Source organism: Pholis gunnellus (assembly GCF_910591455.1).
Source record: "Pholis gunnellus genome assembly, chromosome: 15".
Classification (NCBI taxonomy): Eukaryota; Metazoa; Chordata; class Actinopteri; order Perciformes; family Pholidae; genus Pholis; species Pholis gunnellus.
The window spans coordinates 12,822,462-12,840,711 of NC_136542.1; the positions used below are offsets into that span (position 1 = coordinate 12,822,462).

An 18,250-nucleotide genomic window follows, 5' to 3' on the forward strand; every position below is an offset into this window, starting at 1 on the left:
TGGTTTACAGAGTTCAAGTTTGATGTGCGGTTGTACGTGTTGGTAACATCATACGATCCGGTCCTCATCTACATGTATGAGGAGGGCCTGGCTAGGTGAGCTGTGTGTGTGGGGTTTTTCTTTGCATTGTTTGTGACATAATTTGGGAAATACGATCACCCGGCAATACGGTGGTCACTGATCTTCTTGGAGGCAAAATAACATTGTATAGCACAATTGATATTGTGCCATTTGTACTTATTTATGATACTTGTTTTGATCTTGTTTGCACTATCCATTACTAATCCTGTAAATGTCCCCACTGCGGGACTAATAAAGGATTATCTAATCTTATCTTATCTTATTTAACAACGAGTGCTTTGCAAACTTCTTACAGCTGTTGCCTCCATAATGGTTTGTTTCCTCGGTTTGATTTCTGACAAAATAAGTAACAGAACATATAAACCAAATTTTTTGACAAAGCAAATTCAGTACTGACAAAAAAAAACCAAGTTTAAACAGCGGATCGTTGCTTCGACTCTGCCCGGTGCTCCGTCAGCGTCCAGAAGAGGGCAGCCTTCACTCTTCAGACCAACTGTTGTGTGGCTTTGCGCCGTGGTGGTGACTTTGACACAAAGCGCTCTATTGTTCCAGTTGTGCTCATCAAATGTTACTGATTGTTCAAAGATCATATCTGACGATGACTTTGTGTAACTGTGTTATATTTATTGGATGTTCTTATCTAAAGCAGGACTTATTGATTAATCCACAAACAGGCTATTGTCAGGCACAGGTAGGTCAGGAGAAGTTAGATGATTTATAGAACGAGCGGCTCTTCGCTTTGGTTTGATCGAGGTACGTGCTGGAAACAAAATGCTACCGCCCTCTTGTTTGCTGGCTTGATTATCAACTGTGGACAATAAATCACGGCCAAATTCTGAATCCCACTTTTATCTCTTGACATTCCTTCAGGTTGTGTTGGTATTCAGGTACACTGTGCGTGCCAAGGAATTCTCACTATTGCACATGTGGCATCCACTCCTCTCAAACACTGCCAGAAGCTAATCTCTTTCTCCAAAGTGCCCCCATCATTCAGCGAAGTGTCAGCCCTATGAATGTGGTCATTATGGCGGATAGATATGTAGTGAAATTGTTGGATGACAGACGTTTTTTTTCTTCTTCTTCTTCTTCTTTCTGCAGGTTTGCCACCGTCAAGTATGACCGGACTTCAAAGAACATTAAGAACACGTTCATGCATCTCACCAACTACAGCGTGAACAAAAAGAGCAGCGATTATGTCAGGTAACTTTCACCAGTGAATGTGGAGCTGTTACGGGCAGCTCGATTGACTCGTCCATTTGTTAGAACGTCAGCGTTTGAAGTGTGTTTCCTTCCTTTCAGCTGCGATGACCCTGAAGTTGAGGATTATGGGAACAAGTGGAGTATGAGTGCAGTGTTGAGGTATTTGAAGCAGGAGGGGAAGGACACCACATGTGAGTCAAAGCTTCGTTTTATTCCCTTGCTCACCCTTTTCATCTTTTCCTTTTTGTTTGTATGTCCATGCATGGTTTTCCCCCTTTTAGATTCTAACAAAACGTGTCAATTAACCATGAGAGTGCGACAGAAAGTCATCTCTGTGTTTTTGTCTGTTCCAGTGCTGATGAGACAGGTGGAGGACCTCATCGTCAAAGCAGTGTTGAGTGCTGAGCTGCAGATAGCCAACGCCTGCAAGATGTATGTTCCCCACAAAACAAACTGCTTTGGTAATCATTTCATATTCTTCTTTAAATGTTTTGGACCTTACAGAAACTAAAGCAATCTAGTCCACCAAAGTGTAACGCGTTTACACCCGCGCTGATGAGCAGGGGTCGTCCTTCAATCAGAGGATCGACGGTTCGAACCCCCCCCGGCTCCGCTAGTCCATGTCAATGTGTCCTTGGGCAAGACACTTAACCCCAAATTGCTCCCGTAGGCTGTGCCTGCTGTGTGTGAATGGGTGTGAATGATTAGTTAGAGTTCTGATGGGCAGGTGGCACCTTGCATGGTAGCCCCCTGCCATCGGTGTGTGAATGGGTGTGAATGGGAGAATGATGCCATGTAGTGTTTAAGCGCTTTGAGTGGTCGGAAGACTAGAAAAGAGCTACGCAAGTACAAGCCCATTTACCATTTATCTAAACGTCAGCAGCGGCTTTGAAGGTGAAATACATCCGGGACAACAAAATGAAACTCAAAGAGAAGCAGCTTCAAAAGAATTTCCTTTAAATTAATTTCCCTATTTTTGCTCACAGTGCAGATACACACACACACACACACACACACACACACACTACCCCACCCCTCACATTTCCTTTCAGTTTCATATTCATTGTCCAGCAGTTCCTCTATACTATTTCTACACTGAGCCGAGCTGAGGTTGTACACAGGTTCCTCAGTGTGGAGCCTTCCTGCCCGTTGCTGCCCTCTGACTGGCTGCCGGGCCGTGGAGGGCCTATTGACTGAGGCAGGAATTTGCTTCCTCCTCTCTGTTGCCATTCAGGTCTGCCTGATTTAGGCTGACTGTTCTCTTGGCTGCTCCTGCCTAGCATTGGGCTCGTGTGAACTCCATTTTGGAGCCATTACCCATGTTAGTGTTGGCACTAATTGTCTGCGCTCTCTCTCTCTCGCTGTCTGGCAGTCTCTCTGAGAATTTGGGGTTTGAAAGCGAGCACGTTGGCCAAGCCTCCCTCAACACCGCTGTCTCTTTTTCCTCTTCTCTCGCTGCTTCTGTTTGTTTATGATTCTCCCTCTGCTGCTCGCACTCTCTTTCACCTCTCAGATGTTAGACAAATAAAGGACTTTGCAGTTGTGACAGGCTTCTGTAGACATAATAGCCCCCCTGATTGGCGGTTGTTTGGGCTGTAGCAGCATGGACTCGCACCATCAGACAGTCGCCTGCGTGAAGATGCTATCTGCTCTCTGAGCAGAACTGCTAGGTGGAAAGACCACATTAGCCCAGGGTGTGAATGTTGACCATGCAGGTGTTTACGGGGGAAATGTGGCTTACCATGCCGCAACCTGGCTCTCATGCACATGTGGTGGACACGAATAAACAACCAGATGACACATATTTGGTGGAATGGAAAAAACAAGTTGGCCCCTATTCTCATTCATTCACTCATTCAGGTGAACCTGGAGTTTTTGTTAATACACAACCCCATGCCCCAATCGCAAAAATGCTTTAAATGTACAGTGATAAGCTTACTGATGACACTACACTGTCTGGTGCCGTCTTTTGTGTCGTACATTGTGCAGCTATGGAAGCAGCAACGGATAATATTTCTTAATTCATATTCCCTCTTGATTTATTTTGACTCTTGAGTCTACATTGGATATGAAATGAAACCATGAACAGCAACATAATTACCTTTAGCTTTGAGGGTGTTCACATCCGCGTATGTTGAAATCTAATACGTAAGCCTATATAGAGACCTATATGGACACATATACTACAGCAATGTCATTGTGTGGCACGAAAGCAATTAGGTTCTACACCTTTTCTGAAGATATATAATACACTGTGGTCGGCTGTGAACACGTCCATCACCCTACTTCAACCGTATCAGTTTACTATTGAATTTATTGTACTTTTGTTGCCTTCAGATGGCCCCAAGCAAGTTAATTACAGCATTCATAGTTCTGTCTCCAGGATTAAGTTTCCAAAGTCAAGACACTGACGGTTCCAGAGGACCACCCTCATCCTGTCTCTGTGCATCTGTTTCTCCCAGTGTGCTCATTGAGTATGTATGGACACAGTATGAAGATGGGGACATGCAGCAACCAGTGTAAAGCACGCGTTTTACAAACACACAGGTCTGTATAAGCTTATAATCAAACCCACCCAAACCACCAAGGAGTCGTGTTCAGTCTGCCGTTGTCAGCGTCAGCTCTCTGTTGGGAGCTGCACATATCCTTATTACTGTCTCACTCCTCCTGCAACCTGAAATGCACTCGGCATTCGTTCAGGGCCTCGGCAGCTGCCTGTAATTGTAAGCAGGTACAGCATCACAATGCAGGGAAGCGAATAACAGCCAATGTGCCGATAAAAGCAAGCCATTGTTTAGAGTCTTTATATGGTCTTTTGCTTGTCTGGAAGTGAGCCACGCAAGATCATAAAGCACATTATAATCTTAATTTACTGCAAATTGTTCCCTGCCATTTTAATGTCTATTAATGGCTTTAATACGATTTTTATTTATTGTTTTCAAATGGGATTTCTTCCCTTTGCGCAAATTGCACATCCGTATCTAAATGGGCATACTGTAACAAAACTTTTTTTATAGCTCCGTAATGTCTCATGTGGGGAGAAATAAAAACAGATTTTTCGTTTTACATTGGTAAGAAGTGTGTAAGAGAGAGAGAGGGAGAGTGTGTGTGTGAGAGAGAGAGAGTGTGTGTGTGTCTGTGGGGAGAAAATGCCACCCATGCAGCTACTTACCGCTGCCTTGTGATTAATGGACAGGCTTTCTGCTGAGGGATGCTGATTACGAGATGTTTTGACTAAGATCTGATTAGCCAAGCCAAAGGCCTATTTTATTACACACAAAACATTCCACTTACTGGTCCTGTGTTCCACTGAACGTCCCTCATTAAGTGCTGAGTGTGGTCGGATCCCCTGTCTGTGAACCACTCTCCCTGTTTTACATTTGTCAGATACTCCCACACTCTACTGCAGCACAGCGTTTGTTACGCCTGTGATGACAGTGTCTCTGCTGCATAATTCAATAATCTTTTAAAGAATGATTAATGGACAGGGTCTCGCTATAGAGTGCTAACTTTTGCTTTAATTTGTTGTCCTTAGAGTGTTTTGGCTCCAAACTGCTCCGCTGTGCTCCCTGCACCGACACTAATTCATCTCAGAATGATGCGAGGGTTAAACCAATGAAGAAAACACACATGAAGGAACTACTTCATGTTGCTGTTGTTGTGGGCCAACCGGCTGCATGGCCAGGGTGGGGAGATTATTGTTTTTGGGGCGTCTGTCTCTTGTGGTGAAGTTTCCAGCAGCGCCCATCCAATAACATAGATATAAAAACAGCTCTGCATCATCTTTTCTCATCCTCCCTCTTTAATGGGTGTGATGTGGATGCTCGCTGCCTCTGCTCTCCTTGTCTGTGATGCTTGTTGTGGCCTCTCTGTGGGCACATTTAACAGCGCCCCCCCCCCCCCCCCCCCCCCCCCCCCCCGGCAGCGGTCGAGCCATAGATAAACGTGTCTAGCAGTGAGCGGCATGGCAGGCTCATGGGGCTGGAGCGGCGTGTCTGCTCCTAATTGGGGGAAAATGAGCGGCACATGGAGCCTGCTTGTCGGGGCTGGTGAGGCGGTGTAACACCTCCCCATTTTCCCCTGTTGTTGTGGTGCCGCTGGTGAGGCACTACAGGCTCAAACCCATTTCTTCCAGTGCTCTGTTCCCCAGGACTAATGCATATAATGTTTTATGTGTGCGTTGTTATACAGAAGTGGCTAGAACGGGATAAGCCAACGAGTGGAAAATAAAATCGTAGTGCTCTGCTCACTGTTTCGCAGTGGGGGTCCCGTCCATCCTCAGAAGTTAAAGAAGTTAAAGATGGCGGCGGCAGCTTCAGTTGCTGCTCTTGGCTCAGCGGTGTAAGGCAAACCTTGTTCAGTTCCATCATGAAAATACAGTTTGCAGTTACACCAATTTGGACCTCATGAAGCTACCATATTTTGACCCCCTGACCCATGTAATATAGCCCAAAGGACAAAATCCAATGTGCGTTTTAGCCAACTTGTCTTAATACAGATGTTGAAAGATGAGTAGAGAAAGAAAACTTCCAATTAATGTTTTAAGGAGCGATTTAGTATTACATTTCAATAAAGTTGGTGGACTCACAAGAGGCAGACGAAAAAAAGAACGGTCAAAATGGAAGCAGTCTGGAGAAACCCTGGATCCTAAATGTCCCATGCATCTCGATAGTATCTTTTAACAGAGTCTCACTGTTTGTCTTTCAAACGCAAAGCCCCCGTTCTGTAGTGCTCCTCATGATGAGTTAACTTATCTTATCTATGCTCCTTTGTTTAAAACACCAAATATATACGCATTGTCAAGTAAAACTACTTGATATTTGTTAGGCATGGCCTTGACAGGGTGAACATGTGTTTCACAGATATCTACAGTAAGTAATGTACAGACAAATACATTTAACTCCTCTTGTTAGACCAGCCTAACGTTACGCCGGCAAGTGCAATATATAAAGCCTTTTCTCGCTGTCATGCTGCATTTGTATGTTTAACATTGGCACTGACCTGAGATGCTAGAACAAACAGTGCTGGTTATTGCCGCTTTGAAACCTCCAACCCCCCTGGCCTATTCTCAACACAGTCTATTCTTTTGAAGTGCTATTACAAGGATTTCTTTCCTCTGGCTCTATGGCTGGGTTTTGCCCTATCCCTGTAAAATACTGTGGTTTCCCCGCACGCTGCTGCTGGGGCCGGCGGGTCGTTGGCTTACAGGGTGACACTCCCCAGAGCCGTGTGAGTGCTTTTCATAGGCCAACTCTGCCTCTGTGAGCCATATATATATATATATATATATATATGTGTCAGTCAGTGAAACAAGAGGGAAAACTGCGATAGAATAGATGGATTTTTACACAGGGAACTTCCTGACCACTTTGTAAAATCCTTTTATTGTGTCACTCAGTGCTAAGCTATTATTGGAGTGCAATATATACAATATACAGCCTAATTCCCCACGTTTCTCCGGCTTGGGACATGCTGTCACATTTCCAGCTTTGTACTTCTGGAGTTCATATTTTATAGCTAAGATTCTGACTGCATGACGGGGGTGAAGCTTTTTCTGGTCCCCTTCAGTGCGTCATCCTTCTTGTTAATGTGTAGTGACAACATGTAGACTTGCTTAACCGTGCCGGTCATGAGAAAACTATTGACGGTATGTATTTAAACATTCACAGCCTACAGTGCTTTTTTTTGATCTACCGTCTTACGTAAGCGACTTCATGACAGATGAAATGTGTATGTACTTAGTTAATGTAATTGAGCCAATCCCTCAGTAGCAGGCTTTGGTGAATGTTTCTCTCTTGAGTGATTGGGGATATAACATGCGTGTAATCAGTAGCAGAAACACATCGGCCATGTTGCCAAATGCCACACAATGGGGCTGTGAACGAACTCTGGTGACTTTGCCTTCATGCTTCATTTTCAGTGATCAGATATCTCAGTGGTGGAAGCCTTTCGATTCACTTTGTGTTTCCCTCTGTAGAACTGTATGGTTTCGACGTGCTCATTGACTCCAACCTGAAACCCTGGTTGTTAGAGGTGAACCTTTCTCCCTCCCTGGCCTGGTGAGTGACACTGTCTCAATCATTTCTTTATTTTGTTGTTACATTAGAATCTCTCTGAGACTGTTTTCTTTTACCCCGACAACTTGAACAAGGCTTTTTTTTTTGTGGAATATGCAAAATAAAGTGTCAATAAAAAGCCACATTGAAGGAAATGGCATTCGCACGTTGTGAAATCCCCCCCTCGGTGTAGCAGTTAGTCACACAAACGATCTGTATCTACTAATCACAGTTGACTCATTTTTCTCAACTCCATGAATGTGTTGTAATTTTCTTGTTTGTTTTTTGTTTCTTTAAAAAAAAAACAAAAAAAACAGTGATGCGCCCTTGGATCTGAAGATAAAGGCCAGCATGATTGCAGACATGTTTTCGCTTGTGGGTGAGTGCGTGCTGAAACAATGACTAAATACAACTTGCATTTGGTTCCAAAGTGTTGCACAAGTAATTGCCCTGCATAGACATTGAGTTCACGTACATTCATAGCTAGATGTTTGAATCCATTACACCAGTAAATTATATGCTGGTGAAATAAAGTACACCAAGTAGAAACTATAATCTGTGAACACTTTCACAAGGTATATTATCAACCACCACATAAGTAACAGAGGAAACACCTTGTGTAGAGGCGGCACATAAAGAATAGCATATTTGAATGACATAAATGCATACATTTGAAATGATCCTTCAACAGTCTATCATTGTTAGTAACATAGGGTTAGTCATATTCAGAGCTTACAAACTAAATTCCTCTGACTTTCAAGATGTTCTTAGAGACATCTTGAGATGCGAAAAAACATGTCCTGACAACAATTCTCATACTTTAGATTTGAATAATTAAAAACATAAACAATTGGTGTATGTATTGTTTATTTTACTTGAGGTGCAACTCAGAGATTATTCATTGCAGAATTATGTAATTAATCAAGATAAAGATGTTCATTTTAGAAAAGCTGATATAAATTGAATAGTGTTGTAATTATGTCGAATTCTCTTCACTAACATCCCTCCTAAGGCATACACCAAGGTGGAGACAGTTGTCCATTGTTTAATGCTTAATGTTCTCCTTCACTCAAGTTTGTGCAAACTGCCAAAAATAGCTATATGGCTTCACAATAGGAGCTCCAGTGTTGACAGAATAAACCGCAGACTTCATTAATTAACATCAAATGACTTGCGGACAAAATTCTCAACAGAGGCCTTCGTTGTTTTGGAGTCATTAAGCTCTCTTGAGAAACTAGATCTGACATGTCAAACTAGAGCAATCTTTCACATGAAGATACAAAAAAAAAAATGCCTGGCCCAAGGCAGAGATAAACACTGTTTATACAGCGTTGTTTGTAGCAGGCAATGAGATGTGTCTCTGTATATGTATCCTCCCTACTTAATTATTTAATTATCATGCAGAAGAAGAGCTTATAATAGTTCAAATCAAGCAGAATACAACACCATGACGGCATGCAGAGGTCTGAAAGTTTGTCTGAGCAAAAAAGAGACAAATATTAGCCACAACTTTCACATTTTTTGAATATTTAACTTTACCTAATCCTCTGATTTATCCTTATTACCATTCCCAGGATACATGGAGCCCACTGATTAGCAGGCATCCATCTAAACTGGCACTGAACCATTAAGTCTGTCTGTGGTCTCCTAATGATATTAAAGGAATAGCTAATATATGTGTGTGTGTGTGTGTGTGTGTGTGTGTGTGAGTGTGTGTGTGAGTGTGTCTCAGCCCAGTCCATGCTGTGGCTTGAAACCATGCTGTCTTGCTCATTAAATGAAAGACTAGAATCATAAATTGCTAGTTATCTTTGGACTGAGACGCTCCTGCGGGTCTGGGGAAAATGAGCAGTGGCATGTAAAACATAGCACATCTATTATGTAGCAAACAAACTAAGGCGCTGTTGGTTGATAACACTTGGGCCGCATCCCAGACCTGTAAATAATGACAGCATACCATTAGCATTCACTTTCCGCGTGTGTGAAGCTGTCAGCTCCGTGTCGCCCATGTTTGTAATAATTGCTGTGTTTGGGAAAGAGCATGGCAGAGGCCTGATTCTTACCTGACGGCTGGGATGAGGTAGTACAAATAGCCTCGAGCTCCGAGCTGTCAATGGACTTGATTCACTTCAAGTGTGACTGCAAGATGCAACATAAACATAATTTCTTTAACATTTTCACTTTTAGCTCTATTGACCTCGAGGGAGTGTGGGAATTAATTAACAGAAGATCATAGATTAAAATCTTATTGACTGGGTGGGAACATCTTTGTGGTAAATGTGGATTACAAACATGTTTCCCCACCCTTATCAAATACCACTGTGTGGAGCTATAAAGATCCAAAGTAGAGTGCCACAATTAGAAAACATGTCTTCTTTCCCTGAGTTAAAGGAATAGTTTGACATTCTGGGAAATGTATTTTCTCTCTGTCGCAGATTTAGCTGGCAGGATGGATGCCACTCTCCCGTCTGACCATTGTAATGCTACAGCCAACTGCCGGTTAGCATAACTTAACATAAAGGCTGAAAACTAGGGGAAACAGCAAGCTTGGCTCCGTCCGACAGTAACAAAATACCCCTACCAGCACCTCTAAAGCTAACAAATACCTTTTTTATATGTATAACAACCAAAGTTTAAGTTTTATGAGGGATACTAGCTGTCATTTCCAAGAGCCTCTGATGATCACCTGGCAACTGCTCTGAGACAAGAAATAGTCTGACATGTAACTTCCCATAAAACATCGAATTGTTGTTTTTACACTTTGGTGTTTGTAGGTACCAATCAAACAAGATATTACGTGTTAATTAGTGCCCTTCATGATGTCTGGTAGGCCGATTTAGTTACGTGCCAGGCAAGCTGTTTCCTCCTGTTTCCAGTCTCTATGCTAAGCTAAGCTAACCAGCGGCTGGCTGTAGCTTTTAATTCAACAGACAGATGTGAGAGTGATATCAATCCTCTCATATAACTCTGGGGAAGAAAGTAAATAAGCGTATTTCTCAAAATGTCAAACTATTCTGTTAGGTCAGTGGTTCACATCAGGGGGCTGTGGTGAGGCAGTATATCAAAACATGTCTTCCTTTTTTTTTTTTAGAGCAAATATGTCTTTGACTGAGAAGGACATTGTTAAAGATATAGTTGATTTACATGTACATTTATTGCCTTTGTGTCCCTCGCTGTACTTTGGTCTTCTTGCACTAATATTGAAGATCTGATGCAATATATGAAGGTCATGGGAATGAGTAACATGTTTAAGATCTGATGTCATTGATATAGCTCTTTATGGCTCTACTGTGTCCCCGCAGGCTTTGTGTGTCAGGACCCCCTATCGAGACAACCACGCTCTGACCGAGTCTCCCTGGACCCCAGCCTCAAGCACCCAGCAGCCCAAAGAACACAGGTACTGGATGCTCTCTCTCACACACACACACACACACACACACAAACACACACACAACCACACACACAGCAGAGAGCTGAGCCAAGTGTTGCACTCATTCACCCTTCCTTGTGAAACATTCCCATTCTTGTCTTCATCTCTGTGTTGCTTACAGTACATTCCTGCCACTGTCACTGAGCTCTTCTTCTACCCTCATGGAAAATTCACTGTAATGCAAAACAACTGCTAATGTAATTACACAGTTTGAGTGACATCAGTTGGTAAGTGCTACTCTCTGTGGCTTATTGTTTTATCATTTCTAATCAAGCGACTGACGCTCACTCTAGGCCTTGTTGCCTAATTATGCCACAACAGCCAATGCACTTGGCTGCCTCCCCTCGACTACTGCACCCAGATTTGGCGCTTTAGGATCTGCTGGAGGGAGATTACTAAATCAGACAGATTTCTGCTCCACCTTATGTTGTGCAAAGAGCCTGCTTAGACATACAGTAACAATGTTTCATTGTTGCGTATCGATGGAGCATGCGCGCCGCCTGTATGCGGCTTCTTAAAGGTCAAAACAGTAATGCTGATGTTCACCCACAACTCAATGTCTTCACCCATTGCCTCTTAGAAACCTCTTTCTGCAGCGACAGCCACCGCACACAGCAGAACGGTGAGTTGTCTTCAGACTCAGACATATTAATCTTCTTTTGTCTTGTTCCTTTGCAATTCCCTGATGGCTGTAACATTACTGGTAAGAAATTGCTTACAGCTTTTTCCTGATTTGATTATGTAGCTTTACTATTTTTCACAGTGACAGACACAGACAGATCGATTCCTAATGCTATATTTAATAGAATTCTCATTAGCAAAGTGGCCTTAGTAAGCAAGTGATTTAAGTGCCGCAATGCACCACTTGGTCCCAAAACTCAGAGACTTTGATTTACAGAGTTACTGAGACGTTGCTAAAACAAGCCCAACACTAAACCACAGAGGCTGTTGTAGAACTCCAGGGCCCTTTAGAGAACCTCTCCTGTCCCTTTACTCTGATTAGGAGCAACAGATGAGTCCGTTTTTTTTTTTTTTTGAAGGATTTGGCCTTGTCGCTTTTTGGCTGCCTTTGTCGCCCCCCCCCCCGTGTCAGACAAATTGAATATAATCCCCCTGCTATTTAGATGACAAATTCTGTATGTGATCCTTTGGGGTTGTGCCCCTCTGCCTGGCCCAAGTTCCATCCTGCATGCCAAAATTGTCAATCACAGCCTGGTAGTACATGCAGCGCGGAGGCAGCCAGCGAGGCCAGTGCAAAACAAAAAAGGCTTAATTTATGTGACAGGCAGAAAAGAAGAGAGGGTATTTTGTGTTACACAAGCTGCAGTTTGCACATTTTACTTTTATAAATGAGAACTGTGTTTCAGATGAGGAGTAGGTTGTTTGTCAGTAACAATGATGTCTTTACCAAAAAATGTAAAACAATTGCTACTATTCTTACAACCTTTAATTAAGCATCCTTGAATTGATACAAAATGTGATTCTTTTTTGGCAAGTATTTATGTTGGAAAGAGATATAACAGTGGGTATTAGTGGTTGGCATTAGTTGATTTTGTCTCCACACTTCTCCCCTGTAGCGTCAGAGGCCCGCACCAGCTAGTAACTCAGAAACAGACGGGTCGAAAGACAAGCTAGGACCTAAACAAAGCCAAGGAGACAGCACTTTGAGCATGACTGCTGACGAGGTAAGGCCTTTTGAAATGGTAGTAGTGTGACATGAAGTGTGGGATTTTGTTGAATTCACACGTTTTGGGAACCTGAAACTACAGTAACTTTTAAAAACTGTCAGCAAACGTCTGTTGTTTTGTTTCACTAGATCAAAGTGCTGCGGAGGATAAAGGAAGAGTACAAGAGACGGGGAGGCTTCGTTAGGATCTTCCCCACCGCAGAAACTTGGGAGCTCTATGGGTGAGCTGTGCCAAGAAGGAACAGACACTTGTAATCCCCAAGGGGTGTTTGTCTATAATGTTACTCATTATTAGTACTGTCTTCAAATAAGTGGGGCACTTAGATTATATGAATGCAATCAGTGCATAGAGCCAGACCACGCGACTCCTCTTGACTGTCACTAATTGAACCACCAGACTAAGGTGCACCAAGTTGGTTTTTCTTGAGCTCTCTATATTATGTTCCAGGAAAGGCTTATATCGGACAGCAACTTTATGTTCAAATGGCACCGGAGGCCCTATTAGAGAGGAAATCTGTTTTTGTGCTTGCAATTCATATTCCTATATGAGGATTTGTTGCTTGATTAGTTCCATGGCTCTCCTAGCAGCAGGGATTTTGTGGCATTTTCAAAAGCATATTATTGAGCCTTCTGGGGAATTATTGGTGCATTTAACTGTGGCTGCCATATCACAGAAGCCTCATTTTTAACACATTTGCCGCAAATAAGGAGGCCGAGGCTCATTGGGGCTTCTGCCTTTATGATTATTGTAATTTGCTTATTATCTTCTTCTCTCAGTGGATATCTGGAGTCCAAGACATCAATGAACTACATGCTGGCAAACAGACTTTTCCATGGAAGGTAAGCATTTCCATCGTGGTCGGGATCGGGGATTAAATCTCCCCATCAGTTTGTGGAAACGGTTGGATTCTAAAGTGTCGTTTGTTTGGGCTTTGGATTGGATAGGTGAGAGGAACAGCTGAAAAGACGTTGCACAGTCAACTTTTCCAGCATGCGCCCAAAGTCTATGTGGCTTTGCGGCGGTGATTTGGGGGCAGGAGGGGAAAGACAATTATAGATGAACTGTGCTTTTTTTTATTGAACCACATTTTGTTATTGTAATACAGCGTGCATTTATGTTATTTGAATCAGGTTTTAGAGTTTTTACCGCAGCTTTGACTATTGTGCAATATTGTCTGGAGATTTGGCCCCCAACTAAGCCCATCTAAGGGCTTTTTGTCAGGTAGCCAGATTGAGGAAATGTTTGTTGCAACAAGACCTCAGTTTCTGTTATTATTTGTCATTTATCTTCTCTCCTCTGGACCATCATGTTAACATCTGGACAAGCTACTCAACCACATTAATCTTTCTCAGAACTGACTTCAGTTAAAGTTGGAATTTACAACTGTTGCTCTGCTTCCTAATTGTTGATGATTCACATATAAATCATCATAGTTGTTGTTGTTATCATGACGACATGTCTTGCTCTCTCTCTCAGGAATATGAACGGGAATGTGCAGCTGCAGGTGGATGCCGTCCACGGATGTCACGATGTCCAGTACGAGAGGAAGCTGCTGTCTCTGGAGGCGCGGAAGAGGAGACAGCCCTCCGCTGCAGGCAAGAATAAATCCTGTAGGCCTGATGTGTTCTGCCTCACTTCAGGAAACACTAACCAGAGTGTAGCTAAGTGGGACAACATCACAAGCTAATGCATTTTCGTGTCCAATAAATACGTCTCCCGTGTCATGGTAAGGTTGGCCAAATAGGACTCTGAATGAGTTCATTTCATTGCAGCAACAATAGAACCCCTATTTTGAGGTTATGTGTGTATTTTATCCAAAATGACAGTGATGCAATTGACATGTGTCGTTCCTTTGCAATGCTGCATACCTCAGGGAAGGAATCCAAGGCCTGCCCGATGGAGAGCAGCAGTCAGGAGGGAGAGGAGTGCGCTCAGGAGGAAAGGGAGGAGGTGAAACAAGCTCCCGAGCCAGTCTCACACAAGGCTTTGGTAACAGAGCAAAGAAAACAAGTAGCCACACCGCTGGAGCGCTGCCGCAGCGAGGCTCTGTCCGGCTCAGAGGCAGCCACGCACAATGCCAGGCCCAGAGTCAACTTGCTCAACATCCTTCAGCAGGGCTGGTACCTCAGGTCAGTCTGTATGCTGGGCTGCTGCTCTCATCTTCCTCCTTCACTGTATTCTCTTCTCCCTCCTTCCCTATAGAATAAGGGGAAATATGAAACGCACTAATGCACCTCCCACTCTTGTGTACCCTTGTCACCATACGACGTACAGTATGTCTTTGTTGTAATCGTCACCACAGGTTGATCCATTGCTTATTTATTGCTGGAGTCAACAATGTAATTTTCCGTGTCAGAGAGTCTTATAGTCCGCCACAACTTACACATTTGGATAGAAAATACATGATTGCACTGTTTATATTTATGTTTGTGTTATTTTGGTATTTTCTTAACTACTCTCACTAAAAGCTTGACACCTGGTGGTTCCTCAGTCTAGGCAAGTGTAGATGGAAGAAGCATCTCCGGTAAGAGTTCTGTCAGAGGTGCTAAGGTTCATGATCGGCCTCCAAGAAAGCTAGATCTTGCTTTTAAAAAGAAAATCTAACCTATTCTGTGATAGCCACAGCTTGACTGTGTGCTGAGTGAGACATGTAGAGAGTTGTGGTAAGATGATATCAACATGCATAATGCTTTCCAACTACATCTTCCCCGTTATCTAGATGAAGATACCATACACACATCATTAACACATATGAAACAATGTACATACTACCTAAGTGCAACAGAGACTGCAGTCTGATGGTGATTTGAAAAGTGTGCCGGAAATTATAATTTGAGGAAGAATTACAACAACAAGTCTGAGTTTGTAGAAATTCCTCAGTGCTCGCCAGGACTGTGCATGTAGCAGGGAAATTATAGTACAGCATATCATTGTTTGTGTTTGACAGCTTTTTTTCAATCCTCTGACAGTACTCTTTCCAGGTTCAGGCGGGTCACAAAGACAGTTTATCATTTTGATACCGTGCGAGACAAGATACATTGTGTTTCAACGAAGTTTGTCTGAAAGTGATACATACCTGTTGTTGCGTTCTCGCTCTGTTTTCCGGATGATATGTCAGCTCATGCATATATGAATGAGTACTGCTTGTTCTTTCTGTTGCAACAGATGCATCAAAGAGGTCCTAACAGAGGACCCAGTTGATCATGTTTACTATCAACTGTTGCTCCGTCTTTCCTTTTCCATTGCTTGACCGATGCCGTTCTTGATGATTTTCCTCTCGCTCCTTCTCCAGTAAAGTGCAGGCCCGGATGGCCTTTTCCTCCTACCTGCAGCGAGTCCAGCAAAGACTGCTGGCAGAAAGCAGAGCAAATACCGTCCCAGTTTGGCCAGACAAGGACAACGACCAAATGGTATAATGATAAGCATTTTTTAATTCCCTTTCCTAATAAATGGACATGAGCGGAGTGCCCTGGGGCATTGCCTCCCTTGTATGTGTGTACATGCCAGATTTCCCCTTATTATTACTCTGTTACTCATATGTACCCTGGCTGTAGCTGAAATGTGTACGAGACATTTGTGGCCACACTGAAGGAAAACGTGGTCTCTGTAGAAGTGAGCCCGATTGGAAAGTCTGCATTGTTAGAGCATACATCATCAACATCATCATCATCATCGGTGACCTCAAACCTTAGGGGGAAAATCAGTGTGAATTCAAGTCGACCTCTAGGCTATTCAATTCTAAGGATCAATGCTTTGAAAAGCTTTGAACCCTGAAAGGCGAACACACAGGCAGCTTGAATAAGTGCAGCTGGATGAATCAGATTCAGGGAAGTGATAATATGAATGTTTTTTTTTTTCTGCTGCGCAGGAGCTGGTGATTCGCTTCCTGAGAATAGCAGCCAATAACCTTCAACAAGACATAAAGGTGGTCTTGCCCAGTCGACAGCTTCCACTCCAAGACCGCAGACGCATCCTGTCCCACCAGCTAGGAGAGTTTATCCACTGCTACAACAAGGTGCCTGTTCCCAGACTCCACAAATCCAATCTGGGAAATATTATGCGTATGGTGTATACCTGCTGTCTCATTCTTTCCTATCTTCTCAGGAAACTGAACATGTGGTAAAGAAAACACAGAGCAGCGAGGAGGAGCATTGTGTTAACCCCAGTGTGTTTCAGGAGTACATCACTGCAGCAAGGTTAGTGAATTGGCAAGCCCACTGCCCATTGTTCAGTGCTTGGCTCCTTACTGTTAAAGTCCTATATGCTACTGACTGAAGGGTGATCTCTATCTGTTTCCATATCTCTATCTGCTATACGCATTCATGTTCCGTCTTTGATTTTTTTCAACAACAGTGAAAACGATCTGGAGGAAGTACTGACATTCTACACACAGAAAAATAAATCCGCCGCCGTTTTCCTCGGAACAAAAGTCAGGAGCGCTAAGAAAGACGTTCGTGCAGTAAATGCCTTCGGAGATTCAGGCAAATGTGAGAACTCCAAAAGTGAGTTCCTCCCGCATGTTTTTTCCCCCATATTTTTGTTACTGAAGGTCTGGTTTATGTTTAATACTTTATCATGCAAGCACAGTAAACAGGAAAAGTTTAGATTTGTAAATCCCCCCCAAAAAAAGTGATAGGAAAAAGATTGAGTCATCCCGGGTGATGAAAAGGTCAGCTTCAAACGATTAGGACTCATTGGGGGAAAGCAAATGTGTGTCAGAGCCGAGGAATGGCTATCTGATGATAAAGGAGCTCTGGCTTCTTTCCTCCTTTGAACAGCTCTGCCTGTGGCCAAAGAGGATTCCAGTGCTTCAGAGTCCTCGCTCTCCGGAGGGAAAGTCAGCAGTGACCGAGACATCAAGGCCACTGAGAGTCAGCCCTATGTCCGTACTGAAGACCAACAAGCAGCAGGAAGAACTGGTCAAATCCACCCAGAGGTCCAGGCCTCCCAGCACTACTCCAGCTTTCCCGTGACTTTAGACTGCACACATACTCGTCTGCGGCGCTGCTCCACAGCCCCGACGTGCCTGCCTCTCCACTGTCCGCCACCGCCGCCACCTCTTCAGCCGCCGTCCTATGCACAGTCCTTGGCTAAGTCTCAGTTCTGCCATCCCGAGGCTCTCTCTGACCCTCCTGCATACACCCCTGGCCTCGTGGTCACACAGCCCCCGAAAGCAATGTGGACATCTGTTTCCACTGGCTCTAACACCATCTGTAGTGGGACACCCACCCAGGCGCTCAAGAGGATTCAGTCCTTTACCTCATCAACGTCCAGCTCTGGAGCAGCCTCTTCCATCCCGAGTGCCACGCACATCTATAACCAGAAGCTCTCTAGAACCACCACTGCAGGCCAAGGTAAACTCAGTACTTTACATTGCTGTTGTTTATCATATTCACTCCGGTTTTTCTCACATTAGTCTTCTGTTATTCTGTATGTCAGTGATCAGGAGGAGCTCTTCCAGTAAGCTGAAGTCCAACTCAGCCGGGACATTGAAGGACATAAACTCGCACGCCCAGTCGAACCAGCAGGCCTTCATCTCAGCCCTGCAGAAGCTGGCTGACATGCAGGTTGCTCGCCACTATGCCAGCTCCAGTCACATCAACCTGCTGACACAACACGTGAGTTGCCTAGGTTTTTACCTCTATTGCCCAGGAAGTTTCGCTGCGCTCGAATAAGAAGCCATGTGGAGTTGTTAAGCAACTGTAAACGGATCTGTGTGATCTGCTGCAGTAGTCTCTCACTGTGAGGTCTCTGATATTTATCTTTGTTGATGCGTAAACCTGGCTCTGACCCCA

At 43.7% G+C, this 18,250-nt stretch overlaps 1 protein-coding gene across 1 annotated transcript in view; it reads left to right on the forward strand.

Annotated features, from left to right (window-relative positions):
* ttll5 (tubulin tyrosine ligase-like family, member 5) overlaps positions 1 to 18,250 on the forward strand; it is a gene marked incomplete at its 5' end in the record, with an annotated part of 41,815 nt that overhangs the window by 5,582 nt on the left and 17,983 nt on the right. Inside the window, 19 exons of the mRNA XM_079175141.1 lie at positions 11 to 95; positions 1,180 to 1,281; positions 1,381 to 1,472; positions 1,635 to 1,742; positions 7,259 to 7,340; positions 7,655 to 7,716; positions 10,640 to 10,734; positions 11,348 to 11,389; positions 12,345 to 12,452; positions 12,584 to 12,675; positions 13,232 to 13,294; positions 13,932 to 14,065; positions 14,329 to 14,584; positions 15,748 to 15,865; positions 16,324 to 16,470; positions 16,560 to 16,651; positions 16,809 to 16,957; positions 17,234 to 17,809; positions 17,895 to 18,073. Of these exons, the coding sequence (XP_079031267.1) occupies positions 11 to 95; positions 1,180 to 1,281; positions 1,381 to 1,472; positions 1,635 to 1,742; positions 7,259 to 7,340; positions 7,655 to 7,716; positions 10,640 to 10,734; positions 11,348 to 11,389; positions 12,345 to 12,452; positions 12,584 to 12,675; positions 13,232 to 13,294; positions 13,932 to 14,065; positions 14,329 to 14,584; positions 15,748 to 15,865; positions 16,324 to 16,470; positions 16,560 to 16,651; positions 16,809 to 16,957; positions 17,234 to 17,809; positions 17,895 to 18,073 (2,582 nt within the window). The remainder of the gene's footprint in view (positions 1 to 10; positions 96 to 1,179; positions 1,282 to 1,380; positions 1,473 to 1,634; positions 1,743 to 7,258; positions 7,341 to 7,654; positions 7,717 to 10,639; positions 10,735 to 11,347; positions 11,390 to 12,344; positions 12,453 to 12,583; positions 12,676 to 13,231; positions 13,295 to 13,931; positions 14,066 to 14,328; positions 14,585 to 15,747; positions 15,866 to 16,323; positions 16,471 to 16,559; positions 16,652 to 16,808; positions 16,958 to 17,233; positions 17,810 to 17,894; positions 18,074 to 18,250) is intronic.